The sequence below is a fragment of the Drosophila rhopaloa genome, unplaced genomic scaffold, assembly GCF_018152115.1.
Source record: "Drosophila rhopaloa isolate 14029-0021.01 unplaced genomic scaffold, ASM1815211v1 contig_115, whole genome shotgun sequence".
NCBI lineage: Eukaryota > Metazoa > Arthropoda > Insecta > Diptera > Drosophilidae > Drosophila > Drosophila rhopaloa.
The window spans coordinates 10,059,183-10,074,921 of NW_025334990.1; the positions used below are offsets into that span (position 1 = coordinate 10,059,183).

The 15,739-nt window shown below is 42.6% G+C and overlaps 5 protein-coding genes across 10 annotated transcripts; 2 read left to right on the forward strand and 3 right to left on the reverse strand.

The window, feature by feature from the left end:
• The first annotated feature begins 313 nt into the window (after positions 1–313).
• On the forward strand, positions 314–1,347 carry LOC108049473 (transcription factor BTF3 homolog 4). Its single transcript, XM_017130655.1, has 2 exons — positions 314–442; positions 515–1,347. The coding sequence occupies exon 2, from the start codon at positions 515–517 to the stop codon at positions 1,022–1,024; it is 510 nt and encodes a 169-aa protein (XP_016986144.1). The 5' UTR covers positions 314–442; the 3' UTR covers positions 1,025–1,347.
• Positions 1,348–1,427: 80 nt separating this feature from the next.
• LOC108049469 (beta-alanine transporter) lies at positions 1,428–5,458 on the reverse strand. The gene is made up of 4 exons (XM_017130646.2): positions 5,198–5,458; positions 4,586–4,901; positions 3,387–4,448; positions 1,428–3,328 (listed from the first exon to the last, which is right to left on the reverse strand). Exons 1-4 carry the CDS (start codon positions 5,308–5,310, stop codon positions 3,005–3,007), a joined length of 1,815 nt encoding a protein of 604 aa, XP_016986135.1. The 5' UTR covers positions 5,311–5,458; the 3' UTR covers positions 1,428–3,004.
• An 83-nt stretch (positions 5,459–5,541) lies between these two features.
• On the reverse strand, positions 5,542–7,290 carry LOC108049472 (protein lifeguard 1). 3 transcript variants are annotated; one of them, XM_017130653.2, is made up of 4 exons: positions 7,159–7,290; positions 6,527–6,633; positions 6,232–6,333; positions 5,542–6,158 (listed from the first exon to the last, which is right to left on the reverse strand). In XM_017130653.2, the coding sequence occupies exons 1-4, from the start codon at positions 7,175–7,177 to the stop codon at positions 5,655–5,657; spliced, it is 732 nt and encodes a 243-aa protein (XP_016986142.1). In that variant the 5' UTR covers positions 7,178–7,290; the 3' UTR covers positions 5,542–5,654. The 3 variants fall into 3 exon arrangements, with proteins under 3 accessions (XP_016986142.1, XP_016986141.1, XP_016986143.1); XM_017130652.2 differs by lacking the exon at positions 7,159–7,290 and adding an exon at positions 6,688–6,946; XM_017130654.1 differs by lacking the exon at positions 7,159–7,290 and adding an exon at positions 6,688–6,932 and having other exon boundaries at positions 6,527–6,609.
• Positions 7,291–7,487: 197 nt separating this feature from the next.
• Positions 7,488–13,878, forward strand: LOC108049470 (aspartate--tRNA ligase, cytoplasmic). Of its 3 annotated transcripts, none has more exons than XM_017130649.2 (5): positions 7,488–7,590; positions 11,083–11,183; positions 11,261–11,586; positions 12,054–13,078; positions 13,449–13,878. In XM_017130649.2, the coding sequence occupies exons 2-5, from the start codon at positions 11,103–11,105 to the stop codon at positions 13,610–13,612; spliced, it is 1,596 nt and encodes a 531-aa protein (XP_016986138.1). In that variant the 5' UTR covers positions 7,488–7,590; positions 11,083–11,102; the 3' UTR covers positions 13,613–13,878. The 3 variants fall into 3 exon arrangements, with proteins under 3 accessions (XP_016986138.1, XP_016986136.1, XP_016986137.1); XM_017130647.1 differs by lacking the exon at positions 7,488–7,590 and adding an exon at positions 10,582–10,703; XM_017130648.1 differs by lacking the exon at positions 7,488–7,590 and adding an exon at positions 10,740–10,761.
• LOC108049471 (protein lifeguard 1) lies at positions 7,647–10,183 on the reverse strand. Of its 2 annotated transcripts, none has more exons than XM_017130650.1 (5): positions 10,058–10,183; positions 9,428–9,509; positions 8,750–9,075; positions 8,449–8,697; positions 7,647–8,387 (listed from the first exon to the last, which is right to left on the reverse strand). In XM_017130650.1, the coding sequence occupies exons 2-5, from the start codon at positions 9,465–9,467 to the stop codon at positions 8,028–8,030; spliced, it is 975 nt and encodes a 324-aa protein (XP_016986139.1). In that variant the 5' UTR covers positions 9,468–9,509; positions 10,058–10,183; the 3' UTR covers positions 7,647–8,027. The 2 variants fall into 2 exon arrangements, with proteins under 2 accessions (XP_016986139.1, XP_016986140.1); XM_017130651.2 differs by lacking the exon at positions 9,428–9,509 and adding an exon at positions 9,571–9,596 and having other exon boundaries at positions 10,058–10,179.
• Positions 13,879–15,739: the final 1,861 nt, after the last annotated feature.

Consider the following 15,739-nt stretch of genomic DNA (forward strand, 5'->3'; position numbering starts at 1 on the left):
GTAAGTGTCGATAGACAAAATATTATGAAGACGAAAAAATTTTCCTTCATTTATTAAAGTTTAATTGTTTTTTGCGTATGGCTTCATGCCAGTGCTGTAAGCATCGTAATTTATGAATTCAAAAAACCATTTAAAACTATTGATAGTAGTGAGCAAATGAAAAACCAAACATATTACTTAATAATTAAGAAACTTTTTTAGACTAATTTAAAGAGCTCAATATTTCTATTAACAACTTAATTAAATATATTTTCCTCGTTTTCGTTGCCACCTCGTTAGTTATCGATAGTCAACACTGACGTTTAGTACTTCCTACCAGTACTACTCACATATACATACTGCTTTGCCATTTTTATCATGGCGATTTCTTTTTGACATTTGACTACAACTGGGCGCACGTGTTTTCGGGCAAGGCTCTGTGCTAAATTATAGTAAAATCAAAGTAAATATCAAATTGTGCGCTGTTCGATTGGGGTGTTACTAATCGGTATATTGTGTGTCTTTCGTTGAACAGATGAATCCGGAGAAGCTGAAGAAGTTGCAGGCGCAGGTGCGCATTGGCGGCAAGGGTACCCCCCGCCGCAAGAAGAAGATTGTCCACTCCACGCCCGCCACCGACGACAAGAAGCTGCAGTCGTCGCTGAAGAAGCTGTCGGTGAACACCATCCCCGGCATCGAGGAGGTGAACATCATCAAGAACGATGGCACCGTCATCCACTTCAACAACCCGAAGGCCCAGGCTTCGCTGCCGACGAACACGTTCGCCATCACCGGCCATGGGGAGAACAAGACGATCACCGAGATGGTTCCCGGCATCCTGACGCAACTTGGACCCCAGGACATCAACCAGCTGAAGAAGCTGGCCACGGAGATTGCCAACAAGAGCGCCGCCGGCGGCGCAGCCGGTTCCTCGGCCGTCGATGCCGGTGATGATGATGTGCCCGATCTGGTCGAGAACTTCGAGGAGGTGGCCATTGCCGGTACAAAGGAGGAGAAGTCCGGTGAGGTGGCGGCCTCCGCTTAAGCGGGTCCATCCTTGTCCACCTGGACAAATCACCTAAAAACAACACCACACACACCGAACACAAAAACACATACAAAACATACGGCTAGGGAGCAAACTGAAGGGGCGGCATACAGGACGCACCCCCCGAGCAGTCGGAATTACACCAACTTTACCCAGTACCACTCCCCATTCCGTAACCAATTCGGAACCACTCCGGACTGTGATGGTACGTGCCTGGATGGGTCATCCTTCGGTCTCCCTTTGGCCACTTTTTGGGGGTAATGCTACACACTATACTAAAATACAAAAAATAAAGGCATCCGAGTGAGCGCTGAACAGAACACATAAGCATAATAACTATATTTAACACTAAGGGAACCCTTCAATCTTAATCTAATAGTAATAGTTTGGAACCGTCAAATGTATTTTCCAAAGCGATTAAAGCACGTTTCCTTAACCAAAAAACCAAAAGTCCAAATAACACACACATTCTAATTTTTGCCGCCCTCCCAAGAACATACACAAATGTATCTATAGATATATGCGCTCGTAATACACTATATATACTATATACAGTTTTCGGAAGAATTGAAACGAGGTGATTAGGGGAATAACGCAGACACTCCAGGAAAGTCATTGCCAGGTCGCGAAGACAGAGGAATATATTTTTAGCATTAGCTCTTACCGATTTTCCCGAATTTCCGACTTCTCGATGTAAACCCCCCCTTCAACACTCCTCAATTCAAAACGTAAACAAGCTGAAACCATAACCATTATTTGATTTCGATTCATGAACGATGTACCAAAATTGTTGAAAACGTTTTTATAATTTGTAAACTATTGTTTTAGACCATCATACAAGCATTACATTAAAAGAACTGTAAAAAACATACGAACTATTCATATTTCTGGCATTTCATTGTTAGTTAGTTTGCTTGCATAATCGACATGTGTGTGAGTGAGCCTGTGTGTGTATGCATAGCAACGCTTTTGTGTGAGGGCTTTAGGGTGCGGGAAGGGAGGGGCTGGCAAAAAAGCACGCGGCAGTCAAAACTTGTTGACATTGAAATGAAAAAAGTTAAAAATCCAGATGGTACCAAACCCTCCTTTAAAAGGAACTTTAACCCGTTCGTAACATCATAATTATCTAGCCAAATGCAAAGGTGAAAAGCTGAAACATGCCGGCACTCGTGGGTTTTGATTTGAAAATCTTCCTATGCGTCACGTTTAAATTGGCTTAAAATTGCGATTAGGCCAGTTTAACCGGAATGTTTCTTGAAGTTTCTGTGTGTGCATAAACAAGCGATTGCGGTTCCTTATCATTTTTCGACGACCCATAAAAAATTAATAAGGTTGATGCAAATGTTTGCGTTACTATCAGTTGGCGAGGTCATATGAACATGTACTACAAATTCTATATCTGGAAAAATATGGAACTTGAATTGATATTTATTATGTGTCCAATTGGTTTTTTTATTTTGTTTGATTTTCGCACCAGTTAAATTTGCCGGTTGGGCTGCCAACTTGGTTTAAAGACATATGTATACAACAAATAAATAAGAATAAATGGTTTATTAAATAAAACATAATCTTGTATTAAAAAAAAAATGTATAATATTGAGAATATTTAAAATAGTTGTTAAAAGAACTAAACCTATATTTCTCAAAACTACTGTAAAACCAAACAAACTTAAAAAAAATAAGCGTTGCCAGATATTAATAAAACATTGATTTTCTTTAGGACTTCGATTAAAATTTTGAATTTCTGAAAACTCATAACCATTTAAACACTGTTGGATTGTCTATTTGAGAAACTAATTAATATAAAATGGATTTCAAAAACAATATTTTTTTACAATACACAACCACTGTATAACACATGCAAACATAGGAAGTAGCGTAGCCAGATGGCAAAAAACGAATGGCGCCATAAATTCAAATCAATTACAAATTTTTTCAAACTCTAAAAGGGTTTTAATTTCAACAACTTTTAACTAGCTACAGAGTACGCATCTCCTTATTACATATGCTACAAACGACCTTGCAGGCCACTCGTCCGGAGACAGGAGTGTCCACGCGATGAAACACTGGGGTTCCGGCCTCCGGAATAATTCTTTTCTGCGGATTCGCACGGATATTATTGGGCTTTCGCTCGCTTTCCACGCAGCAGCAGAGGAGGAAACTGAGGGGCACCGCCTCGCCCTCGTCCAAAGTTTGGGGAAGATTTCGGTTCCGGGTTTCCGGTAGAAGAAGACTGGCGAATCCTCCGAGAATCAGTAGAGCACCCATTACAATTAGCGGCAAGACGAGCATTTGCTGGCCCTGCAATGGAAAAAGAGTGAGAAATAGGGATCCCCGTAATACCCTTATCCGCACTCACCATATGATTAATCATGGGAATCACTATAGGTCCCACCATGGCCACCACCGAGCTGAAGCTCATTCCGAGTCCTCGAACCACCGTGGGATACAATTCTGATGCCATGAGCGGGAGGACCACGAAGGACGAACTAATGCCCATTTTGCCCACGCAGTAGAGCAGTAGTGTGATGTCCGGAAAGAGAAACGTGGCTACGCAGGCTAATCCGCCCACCAGCATCGAGATGAACAGGATCCATCGCCTTCCAAAGTAGCTCAATCCTGGCCAAAGCAACAGATACGTGGGCAGTTCCACCGCTCCGGCCAGAAAGAAGTTCCAGATCTCGTCACCTCCAAGAGCAGGAGCATAGTAACTTAATCCCACGTAGACACTTGTGTTGGCAAACCAAATCAGTGTGATGATCAGGGTCTTCCGACGCATATTGGGTCCACGGAACAGGTCTAGAATTCCGTAGTGGGTACTTGACGACGAATGCGCCTCCGCAGCCCTTTTGCTGACCAATTTCCGTTGCAGACGCTCCACAAAATCACGGTTTACTCGTACGCCATTTACTCTGGCCATCACTTTGAGGATTTTGATGGCTCTCCTGGTTTTGCCCACAGCCATCAACCATCGCGGTGATTCTGGCAGCACGAAAAAGCAGGAGAAGAGCATCAGCAAAGGCATGGAAACAGCCAAACTAAGTTCCCTCCAATCCCGGACGACGTAGATGACTCCGGCAAGCACCACCAAGCCCAAGGAATAGGCTATATTTGAGACGATGGTGCAGAAGACTCGCCTCTCCGGACCCACCAGCTCGATGGCCAGGACATATGGACTGGCCAAGATCGCTGGCACCGTCAATCCCACCACAAAGCGCAGTCCCAACCAGGTGTAGTAGTTCCAGGCAAAGGCACTGGCCGCGCATGCGGTGATCTCGAGCAGCAGATAGGCGTAGAATGAAGGCCGTCTTCCCCACAAATCCACTAGATATCCGAATACATAGTTACCCAGAAGTCCACCTACACCAAAAACCACCAAGGCCAGGGTGACCAGAAAGCTTCGATCGCAAACCAGGTTCCACTTCAAGGGGAATAAATAAGGTAGAGAAATATTTATAAAAATTTTAAATGTTATAAAAGATGTAAGTACCCAGAACTCACGGATAACCAAGTACATTTCAAAATGATTATACTTATATTCAAATTAGAAATACCCACCTCCTGAACAACCGTGCTAGAGTAGATGGACTTGTCGTAGTGCCATCCATGCTGACACGGAACTATCCTCGCCGTTTCCGGCTGCAACTTAAGCAAATCCTCGGCTTGTTGACGGAGCAAATCTGGAGGCGGGCGATACTCCAGATAGCGAACTATATCGCTGTAATTCCTCGCATACATGGAGCACTCGGCATAGGCTCCATTGCGATTGCGCGGGATGCTCAAGTTTTTTACCAGCTGCACGTAGTCCTGTGTCCAGGGTTCTAGCTCCGGAACTCGACAAAAGTGCTGCGGAGTGGCTGCTATGAATAACTGACTGAAAGATCACCGTATCATTAGGTAATTGTTTACAATTACTTTTACTTTTTATAAATAGAATTATTTTAAATTATTGACATTTTTACACTGTTTCTATTTATAGGAAACATGATTATTAGCCTTTGTTAAATGTTTTGATGATAAGAAGGGTATTAAATAGAAAATTCATACATAGCTTAGTCATTAAAATGTATACATTGCAAAAAATATATGCATTATTATTAACATTAATCTATTATATGTGCTTTAGGAGTGAATATTACGAAAAAAAAGGAGCTCTTAAGGATGACCCACCTATAGGCGTGGAACGCGCAGGGAAGGGCCGCCGGCAGTAGGACAGAGCAGATGATGACCTTCTGGTAGAGTCCAAAGGAGCCAACCTCCCGCAGCACCTCGTCGAAATCCATGTCCGCCCGTTAACCAGACGCTCGCGCAACTGACGATCTCGTCGATCACCTTGTCCACATCCAATCCGGTCCAGGAACTGCCGGCGCTGCAGGGGCTGATTGGACATAATTACATTACGGCCACTCGTGCGCATTAATTAATTGGACACCGCGGCGTGGACAAGGTTCGAACTAGTTGAGCGCCCCCAATCCCAAACCAAATCCCCAAATCAAAGCGAGCTCTCGACTACGTACGGTTAGTTAGTCGGTCTGTATTTCTTCGTGGCTAAGGTGGCACTGGGCACATAAAATTAAGTTATATATCTCTAAAACTGGAATGAAAACTACGGATCAGCATGTCCTGTCTATCGAGACAATCCGATGATGCTCAGTATGTACATAAAGATGTTGATGATATCCAGGTAGAGGTTCAGTGCGGCGAAGATATATTCCTCAGGACTGATGGAGTACTTATGATTACCACCCAGCATCAACTGGGTATCGTACACCAGGTAAACGGAGAAGAGCAGAGCTCCCAGGGAAGCATAGACCAGTCCGATCACCTTGCCAGGAATGCATATCGCGATGATGCCAAAGATGACGAACACCACCAGACAGGCCACCAACACTCCACCGCACATCGTAAAGTCGTACTTGGTCTGCAGGGCGAACAGGGTGAGTCCCAGGGCCACTGCCGCCGTGATTCCCACTGCCATCATGACCTCAGACGCCTCGTACTGTCCAGCAACCATTCCCAAAAGGAAGGACTCCGCCAAGGTGAACAGGAACAGGAAGATGAAGTTCAGCGGCGTCTTTCGGCGCACGCTTTCGCAGCAGGCCATGCAAATCATGGTCACGATCAGAACGGCCTAAAAATGAAGTTTTTATTATGTTACTCTAAAGACAACTTCTCTAAATTAATATACATATGTAAATACTTACCAATGCTATCCACAAAAGGGCAGGATTTTTTTGTACCCATTCCTGCGAGGCTTTCGAGAAGGTGAACACACAAACAAAACCGAAAGTGATCAGCAGTTGGCACTAAAAATAGAACACAAATCATAGATTAATGGCTTGAAAGAAATCTATAAAGCAATAAAACGTAAAAACAAATCAATATCAAAACCTTCCCTTTGTAGGTCATAAAATTTAGAATTCTTATTTTGTATACTTTTGATAATATAAATAAAAAAATTTTTTTTTAACTTTTTTCTCTGACGAATTAAAGACTTACCATCAATATCAAGTAGACCTTCCGGATAAATCCCTTCCGGATGCTCTGGTCATCAAAGGCGAAGCTCTTGTCCGCCTCCGCATCTGTATATGCGCCAGTTTCATCGCCTGTCAGGTTGGAGGACAATTCAAGGAAATATTAAAATTAATACAATGACTAACCGTACTGAAAGTGGTTGTCGCTGCTCATGGTTAAAAGTAAAGTGTCTCTCTTTGCCCGACTGCCGGCAACGTGTAAGTATATCAGCTTAATGAAACCGAATCGCCTTTTCAGGTGTCCCCATATGGGCGACAGATTAGCCGGGACTCGACTCTTATCACCAGTCCACACTCATACTTCAGATAAGATTCATATATCGATGTGGGTGAGTAAGTTACTGATATTGCCACCACAATATTTTAAACACGGCTATGCACTCTCCCTTGAAATGAATGAATCACAGTATTGAGCAGAACCTTTTCTGCTGTCTTATCAGATGAAAGTGCGCCGAGAGAGTTACATTTCATTTGGTCTTTTACAGAGAGAGCATATTGCAGTCAACTATATATTATAGCCGTACCGATTATCTAATCAAAAAACACTTCTTCCGCAGCCAAATTGGTCTGGTTTAGCCCGACCCGGACGGTACTTGCCTTGCTGGTAGTGATACATTTTATTGCTACGCCTTGCTGGAATTCACACGAACTACTGAACAGGTGGCCGGGTCAAAAGCATGTTGTGGGGCCAACCCAAAAATTAAAACACCCCGTCTTTTAGCTGTGGTGGTGCAGATAACAAAGGAAACTTAAGCAATGATAAAGCAAACAGTAGTCGATAAAGGTCTAGTCGTAATCCGACCATCAACGTTGCTCTCCCATTGCAGACTGAAGTTGCATCTCGTGGTGGCTGGTTGGTGGAACTGGATCAACCACTGACGGAAGCCCTACAATGCTGGGGTCTGTGGCGGCTTTAATAAATAGATGCGCTTTATTGTTGACTTTAAACTCAGTGTCGCTGCACGGTTTACAATGTTCGGTACTTGATTCATAGTTGCAAATATCGGGATTCCTTGGTGATTACACACGGTAAAATGTTTTTTTTAACAATTGCAAGCCATCTTGCTTATATATTCTCACATAAATATGTTTATACGTGACTATTTATTGTTTTTCTGTGTATCTGAATGGCATATCATTTGGTATACATATATAGTTATTTTTGGGGCAATTTTGAAAACACGCGCTAGATTCAGACCTCAACTTAATCAAGAATACAAATACATACATAACGAAAAGCAATTAAGTTCATTTACCCTCAACTGACATTTAGAACTAAAAGGAAACCGGAAATTGGCAAAAAACAACGCGAAGTAGATAGATCGTAAGTATTTGAGTAGTTCGTTAGTTGAAGATTGCCTCCACTGGGGAGGGTGTAAATACCGATGAGATTACGCGACAACATTCGTATTCCGGTTAAAGCTAAACCCGGTTAAACTGTAAACAATTTATGGAAATCGAAGAGTTTAGTCGCGCGATGCGCCGATTATAGTTAGAATGTACATAAATATGTTGATGATATCCAGGTAGAGGTTCAGCGCCGCAAAGATGTACTCTTCGGGGCTGATCGAGTACTTGTGCTCGCCGCCCATCATTAACTGGGTGTCGTAGACGAGGTAAACGGAGAAAAGAAGCGCTCCAATGGACGCATACACCAGTGTGATAATCTTTCCCTTAATGAAAATAGTCGCAATGCCAAAGATTATGAACACCACCATGCATGCGATCAGGATGCCGCCCATCATAGTGAAGTCATACTTGGTCTGCATGGCAAAGATCGTTAGGGCAAGACAAACAGCAGCCGTTATGCCAACCGCCAAGAGAACCTGAAAGAAAGGGTGAATTTTAATAGTAAAATACTCTGCCATAAAGACTTAAAGCACTCACCTCGTTCGGCGCATATTTGGTGGCCGTAACTCCCATCAAAAAAGATTGAGCTGCTGTGAATAAGCCCAAGAATATAAAGTTCGTCGGTGTCTGGCGGCGCACGCTTTCGCAGCAAGCCATCGACAGCATGGTCACTATCATCACGCCCAGGGCCACCCAAAAGAGCCACCTGTTGCGACCTGCGAAATCCTTGGTGCCCTGGTGAAACACAAACAGCGCAACCGCTCCAAAAGTGACGAGGAGTTGTCCCTAAAGAAAATACACAATTAGTCGAAATAAATATGCTTGCTAAGGTACTCACCATCAGAATCAGGTAAACCTTGCGTATGAAACCGCGTCGGATGCTCTGGTCGTCGAAGGAGAAGTTCTTTGGCTGGCTCTCCGGATCATCGTATGCTCCATAGCCGCCCGCCGATGGCGGTGGTTGGATAAAGCCCGGCTGAGGAGCATAACCACCGGGTGGCCCCTGCCCGTAGGGCTGTGGATAGGGCTGAGCACCTCCCTGGGCGTAGGGCGGATAACCCTGTGGAGGTCCTTGCGGCGGGTAGCCTCCCTGAGGCGGATATCCACCGCCATATCCTCCCTGAGGCGGATAACCTCCGCCATAATTGTACTGCTGGTTAGGATCTGTGGGATAAGACATGTATTTTTAGTTCGTAATCAAAATTAGAGCGTCCAAGATTTTTTCGCTACTGCTATCTGTCTACCAAGAACTGTAAAAACTAAATGAAACGCTTCGCTGTGACGAAGAGATGCGGTAAACCAAGATAGAACTCTCGAGCAAATATGTACATACAACCATGATAAGACAGGACAAATACTGTATGTTAAGAGAAAAGTAATGGAAGTGAATCATAATTCAGGGCGGATCGGGGAATTACGGGCATTCAAAGAGCCCACAAGCCCCCAGGGACAAACAAAAGCATGCGTTCATTAACCGGAAAGCAGAAACACTCGCTTAGAAGTCAAAATAATCAACCTTGGTACTGGGGATACTGGGGAACACTTTGCCACGACATTCTCAAGGGTCTTCTCTGCAGAGATTACTAATTCCGATACCGCTGTGGAGTAGACGTAGATCCAAAACTTTCTGTTAGTTCGGCTTGTTCTCTTTTCACTCACCTTGCATTGTTTCGATGGTTTTTTACCTGCAACGAAAAGGATGATAACAAAACATTAGCTAATTAAATTAGTGACCAAGAAATGTAAATAGTTTCTAGTTTCACTCTTTGGGGGCATGCAACTTTAATTATCAATCAATTTGGCACTTGCGTACTTGGTGATAACCTTTCGCAGTTTGGTTTTGTTGGGGCCATATGACGTGTGCCTTTCAAGCTTTTATGTGTGGGTTTCGCGGAGCTCTTTAAATGGTAAGCCCCCCTTAATAACTTAACATATACGTAGAGCTTACACGCTTTAATCTAGTCGCAGCTATTGAATTGGTTCAGCTGGAGCACCACTTTCGCAAATAGTACATACACAGCTAGAATGGTGACTCACTCATTTACCAGCTTCTCGAAATTACCGGGAAAACACACTATTACAAATTCGATTGCCTTGACCTATTACCTCCCATTACCCAAATTACGCTTTTGGATTGACTTATTACCTCCGGATTCCGCTCTGGATTAATCTAAACAAACGATTGGATGTTGTTTTTCTGAATAATATAATTGTTTCTGAAAACGAAGAGAGATGCGTCTTCTGACTGTTATCGAAACGAAGATGTAACTGTCGATGGGGATGGGGGAATTTTAAGTTTAAGAAGGTCCACAATTAAGCGATGATTACAAAACAATCAATTACAAAATACAAAATTATATATTTTACTCTTTAGTTTCAGCTTACAAACTAGTTCTTAAGTGAGAGTATATTTTTTACAAATAGGAAATATTTAATAAGCTCTACAACCTTAAAGTAACATTTTCATTATAAAATGTTTTATTAGATAAACAACATGTGATTTATAACATGGATACATACCTTGAGCTAAATAAAATATATTTAAATTGTCAAATTTTTTGTAATTATTATAGATTCAGTATTGTGTTTAAAACGTCTAAACTATTTCGGTAACAAACTCAGAAGGGCACTTAAAATGTGCGTCACCCTACAAACTGGCATGCACCTATCGATATTTTTCGACAAATTCCGATTAACAATCACTAGACTGCACCGCGCTGCTGGCATGTGCAATAGTACACGACGCTCGTGAAATCTTTTCGTTTGTGTATTAAAAGGGCAAAATCTAGCTGGTAAGCAGAGTGCACTTGAATGTACAATTGAAAAAATCAATAAGTGAAGAGGCAGTCAGTGAGTGTCATCATTTATTCAGCGAAAAAAGGTCTTCAAAGTTTAGGTTATGTGCGATGCCGCTTGACAAAGAGCTCTTCGGCCCCGGAAATCTTCTACGGACATATGGAATCCGTGGGATGAGGTCGGGTGACTGAACTGCAGCCCGGTAGCCAATGTCATTTATCCGCAAATGGGGCACTTCATCCGCCGAGTGCTATTTATAAACCATGACGCAACGCACAAAGTACTCCTCCTTTCGCCTGTTGCTTATCGGAACCTGTGGTTTACGGTCTAGTTTTGTGGCCCCATATTAAAATATACACCCTCGTTTCTTTACAGCCAATTTTGTGCATTCCAAGATGGTCGAAGACAAGGAGAACGTGGAAAATGGGGAGCAGGTCTCCAAGAAGGGAGCCAAAAAGCTGGCTAAGGCTGCTAAGGTGAGTCTCCGTTTTGTAGACGTGGCGTGCGTTGATTCTTGAACCTCTGATAACAGCTCTTATCTCTATCCAAACAGAAAGCCGAGCAGAAGGCGGAGACTGCCTCCGCAGTGGCCGCCAACAATGCAGGCGGAGATTCTGCCGAAGATCACGCCAGTGGACGATATGGACTCTCCGAGATGATTCAGTCCAAGGACAAGCGCAGCGAACGCAACTTCGTTCCGGTGTCCGAGTTGAGTGGCCAGGTGGGCAAGGGACTCGTCTGGGTGCGAGGACGCGTCCACACGTCGCGAGCTAAGGGAAAACAGTGCTTTCTCATCCTGCGCCAGCAGAGCAGCACGGTGCAGTGCATCCTGGCCGTGGGCGATGTCATATCCAAGCAGATGGTCAAGTTCGCGGGCAAGTAAGTGCATATGATGAAGTTTAACTACTCATAAACCATATGTATTAGGGTCTATACCGACTGCACGATATCGAATTCCAATTGCGTAGATCAAAAGATATTTACATCATTCATTTTAATAATTCAATGTTGTGATCTTGTCATATATCCTTAAATGTCATTTTCATAGGCAGATTAATGATTAATTAAAAATAAGATTAGTTATAAATTTTAAATCATTTTTGCAAGTTTTTTTGTGTAGCTAAATAACAAAGCCAAAAGTACAATTATGAATAGATAACTTAAATAATTCATTGCCATGTATGGCATTGAAAGGATTAATTAACGCTTTTTTAATATCCGTTTGCCATGTTAAACACCAAAGACTCAAAAACCTTTATTTTGATGAAAAAAAGGTACTAACCAAATATAAACACTGTGTTTAATAAAACAGAGAACTAAATCCACAATTATTTTCCTTTTTACAGTATTCCCAAAGAGAGCATCATCGATATCCAGGCCAAGCCAGTGGCGGTATCCGGCAAGATTGAGTCCTGCACAGAGCAATCTCTGGAGCTGTCCGTCGAGCAGCTGTTTGTGATTTCCCAGGCCAAAGCTCAGTTGCCTTTGCAAATCGAGGATGCCTCGCGGCCCGAGAACGCCGATGATGCGGAAGGTTTGAATATTCGCGTGAATCAGGACACGCGACTAGACAATCGAGTGCTGGACCTGAGAACGCCGGCGAATCAGGCCATTTTCCGCCTGGAAGCGGGAGTGTGCCGCCTGTTCCGTGACATCCTTACCGAGAAGGGCTTCACTGAGATCCACACACCCAAGATTATTTCGGCGGCCAGCGAGGGAGGCGCCAACGTGTTCACCGTGAGCTACTTCAAGGATTCGGCCTATCTGGCGCAATCGCCGCAGCTGTACAAGCAGATGGCAATCGCCGCCGATTTCGACAAGGTCTACACTGTGGGCGCCGTCTTCCGGGCGGAGGATTCGAACACCCACCGGCACTTGACCGAGTTCGTGGGCCTCGATCTGGAGATGGCATTTAAGTACCACTACCACGAAGTGCTGCACACGATTGGCAACACATTTACGGCCATTTTCAAGGGACTGCGCGACAACTATGCCCGGGAGATTGAGTCTGTGGGCCAGCAGTACAAGGTGGATGCCTTCAAGTTCCTGGAGCCGCCGCTGATCCTCCAGTTTGCCGATGGCGTGGCCATGCTGCGCGAGGCCGGTGTGGAGACGGGCGACGAGGAGGATCTGTCGACGCCAAACGAGAAGCTGCTGGGCCGCCTGGTCAAGGCCAAGTACGACACCGATTTCTACATCCTGGACAAGTTCCCGTTGGCGATACGACCCTTCTACACAATGCCCGATCCGAACAATCCCGTCTACTCGAACTCCTACGACATGTTCATGCGCGGCGAGGAGATTTTGTCCGGGGCGCAGCGCATCCACGATCCCGAGTACTTAATGGAGCGGGCCAAGCACCATGGCATTGGTAAGTTTTCCTTCTCAGATTCTGCAAGTTTATATTTTAGCTGTAGTTTGTCATATTTAGTCAACATGTTAAAAATTAATTTTTCGAAAATTTTAATTTTGATTTATTATAAGCATTTCTTTTTTTAAATATAAAAAATCATGCTTCTCATTTGTGTTAAAGTCAATACTAAATGCTAGTGCATAAACTTGAAAAAACTTAAGGTTAGCTAGTCACAAGATTTCCTACAAACAATGATTAGAACTCAATGACAAAATAAATTGCAGGGTAACAGTATCACTTCAGTGCTCATTCATAACTGCTTAAGTGATAACAAGAGATAACTCGTTTAAACAAAATATTGCATTATTTATTCCTTCTCTTTTTTTAGACACCTCCAAGATTGCGGCGTACATTGAATCCTTCCGCTATGGATGTCCTCCACATGCTGGCGGTGGTATCGGCATGGAGCGCGTGGTGATGCTGTATCTGGGATTGGACAACATCCGCAAGACTTCCATGTTCCCTCGCGATCCTAAGCGGTTAACGCCTTAAACATCTTTAAACTCAAACAACTCTACTCTTTAGATGTGAATTAAATTCGATGAAACATTTATTTTACTTTACCTGTGACTTTCCAAGCATTCAATTCTTTTTATTTTTACGCCAAAACCCTTCGTGTGTTTTTGCCCCATTTCCCAAGACTAACATGCTGCGGAGTTGTTAAACAACGTGAAAAATGTACGAGAAGACTGCCTAGAGTCAAATTTATTGAAAACTCGTAAGAAAATAAATATTTGCGCGTATGTTTTGTACTTTAATAATTGAATTTTAATTATTTGGTTGGTTGTTAAGAATTGGGCGCTCTACAAGAGAACTAAAGATATTGCATATCTACCAATTTTTATGAAGTAAGTAAATCTGCTCATGGGTCGAACAGAGGGTATCTTAAAGGTGATGAGGGCGTTGTTACTTATTTCTTATTGCATAGATTTAGGAGCCATGTAAATAAGATAGTTTGAACCTCTAAAATTAATACAATACGTAATATAGATTAAAAATAAAATCAATTAACTTATATTTTAAACTTTATGTTGTTATACCCAAACAAAAATTGTCTAATAAGAATACTTAATTGAATCAGCTAATATTGAAGATAACCTATATATTTTTAAAATGCTATTTTAAAAGTCTTTCAGTATTCTATTTATGCTAGAACTGACACTAATTGAGTAGAACTTAAACACTTAAAGTAAACCTGTTTTTATGCTAGATTATCTCGACAACACCATTGTGATGACATCAAAAACTCCAGTTGGGAGTTAAAGAAAAAAGTTTCCAGTTAGATAAAAAGAATGTTATAACGCTTGCGAGAGGTTTCACTTAGGTACACTAAATGACTACAGTATTTCAATGTCAAATAAGACTAAGATCCCGTCGGTGATGTTGTATGATTTATGATTTTTAACAGGTGGCTTTTAACAGATCTAAAAATTGTTTCAAATAAATTTTATTTTCTTTTTAAAGTATTTTTGCATATTTTTGCATATTAAACTTTTGTATCTTATTAGACAGAAAGCGAGAAAAAATCCTTATTATTAAATTATCATCTTTATTAGAGGCTAGGAGCACCTTTTAAACTACAAATAGCTTACATATTTAGCAGTGGCGTATGTAAGAGGGGTGTTTGGGTTGCAAGCCTCCCCACACTTGAAGAAAATTTTGTCTTTAAAAGTATGCTACAAATTTGTATTCAGAAAACCTATGTTTTATCCATATACACGTGCGTACACGAATTTTATTCAAAGTAGCACCACCGATAATGCTTCAATGAACCGTACTAACACAATTTGAGTACCATAATTATTATACAATATATTTATTGTAGATCTTAACTATTTTGCTAAACGTATTAACCATGCTAAAGCGGAGCTGTCATTTTAACATTTGAGAAAGGTGTTTTTCTGTTCTCGGTAGCCGGTTCCCATCGCGAATCTAACAATTTAAGGAGTAGAAAACCCGTCTCTCACTTCTCCGCATCCGCACCTTGTCAGCTCACAATCCGAGGCGAAATAAAGGCGAATGAACAGCACAATAAATTGTATTCATTTGCAATCAGATTATTATCAATACGGAAACGTCACGCGGTGGAGAGTTCATTGGGGAGTGGGGGAGGTTGGAAAATAAGGACTGCGGGGGCACTGCAAACACTGTTGACACAGTTGGCGCATACTTTTCGCTGCGGAAAGGAACAAAAGGACGAAGAAGAAGGCCCGGACGAATGTGAATTCCTTTCAATCTGTTTGTCGAACTTTAAAATCAGACGCACACACACACACATACAGAGAAACAGCAGGAGTTTCGTCTACTTCAGGACACAATTGAGACGCACTCCATTTTATTTTCACACCGATGTGGCATCGTTAACTGGAACTGGAAACAACAACTGCAAACGGCAGCAATCAAGTGGGCGGTGCCTTGTGCGTTCCAACACACCAGTTGTCTCGCTCTCGCTGAGGTCATATAAGCAGCGTGCGAGGGAGACAACTTGAGATGGGAAATTGCCATTTTGTTTTCGACGCTGCGTCGACTGCGCCGCCTGCGTTCTGCATTGCATTGCTTTTAGATTCACCGCTCCTTTAGCCAGTTTGTTTTTTCTCTTCCGATTGAGCGGCAGCCGGA

Coding starts and splice junctions, on each gene's coding strand:
- LOC108049473 (XM_017130655.1), top strand. CDS start 515: ATGAATCCGGAGAAGCTGAAGAAGTTGCAGGCGCAGGTGCGCATTGGC.
- LOC108049469 (XM_017130646.2), bottom strand. CDS start 5,310: ATGGATTTCGACGAGGTGCTGCGGGAGGTTGGCTCCTTTGGACTCTAC. Junction 4,902..5,197: donor TGCGCGTTCCACGCCTATAG/GTGGGTCATCCT, acceptor GTGATCTTTCAG/TCAGTTATTCATAGCAGCCA. Junction 3,329..3,386: donor TTCCCATGATTAATCATATG/GTGAGTGCGGAT, acceptor TTTCCATTGCAG/GGCCAGCAAATGCTCGTCTT.
- LOC108049472 (XM_017130652.2), bottom strand. CDS start 6,715: ATGAGCAGCGACAACCACTTTCAGTACG. Junction 6,634..6,687: donor CGACAACCACTTTCAGTACG/GTTAGTCATTGT, acceptor CCAACCTGACAG/GCGATGAAACTGGCGCATAT. Junction 6,334..6,526: donor AGGTCTACTTGATATTGATG/GTAAGTCTTTAA, acceptor TTCTATTTTTAG/TGCCAACTGCTGATCACTTT.
- LOC108049471 (XM_017130650.1), bottom strand. CDS start 9,467: ATGTCGTGGCAAAGTGTTCCCCAGTATCCCCAGTACCAAG. Junction 9,076..9,427: donor CCAGTATCCCCAGTACCAAG/GTTGATTATTTT, acceptor CTTATCCCACAG/ATCCTAACCAGCAGTACAAT. Junction 8,388..8,448: donor CCAAATATGCGCCGAACGAG/GTGAGTGCTTTA, acceptor CCTTTCTTTCAG/GTTCTCTTGGCGGTTGGCAT.
- LOC108049470 (XM_017130649.2), top strand. CDS start 11,103: ATGGTCGAAGACAAGGAGAACGTGGAAAATGGGGAGCAGGTCTCCAAG. Junction 11,184..11,260: donor AGCTGGCTAAGGCTGCTAAG/GTGAGTCTCCGT, acceptor CTATCCAAACAG/AAAGCCGAGCAGAAGGCGGA. Junction 13,079..13,448: donor GGCCAAGCACCATGGCATTG/GTAAGTTTTCCT, acceptor CTCTTTTTTTAG/ACACCTCCAAGATTGCGGCG.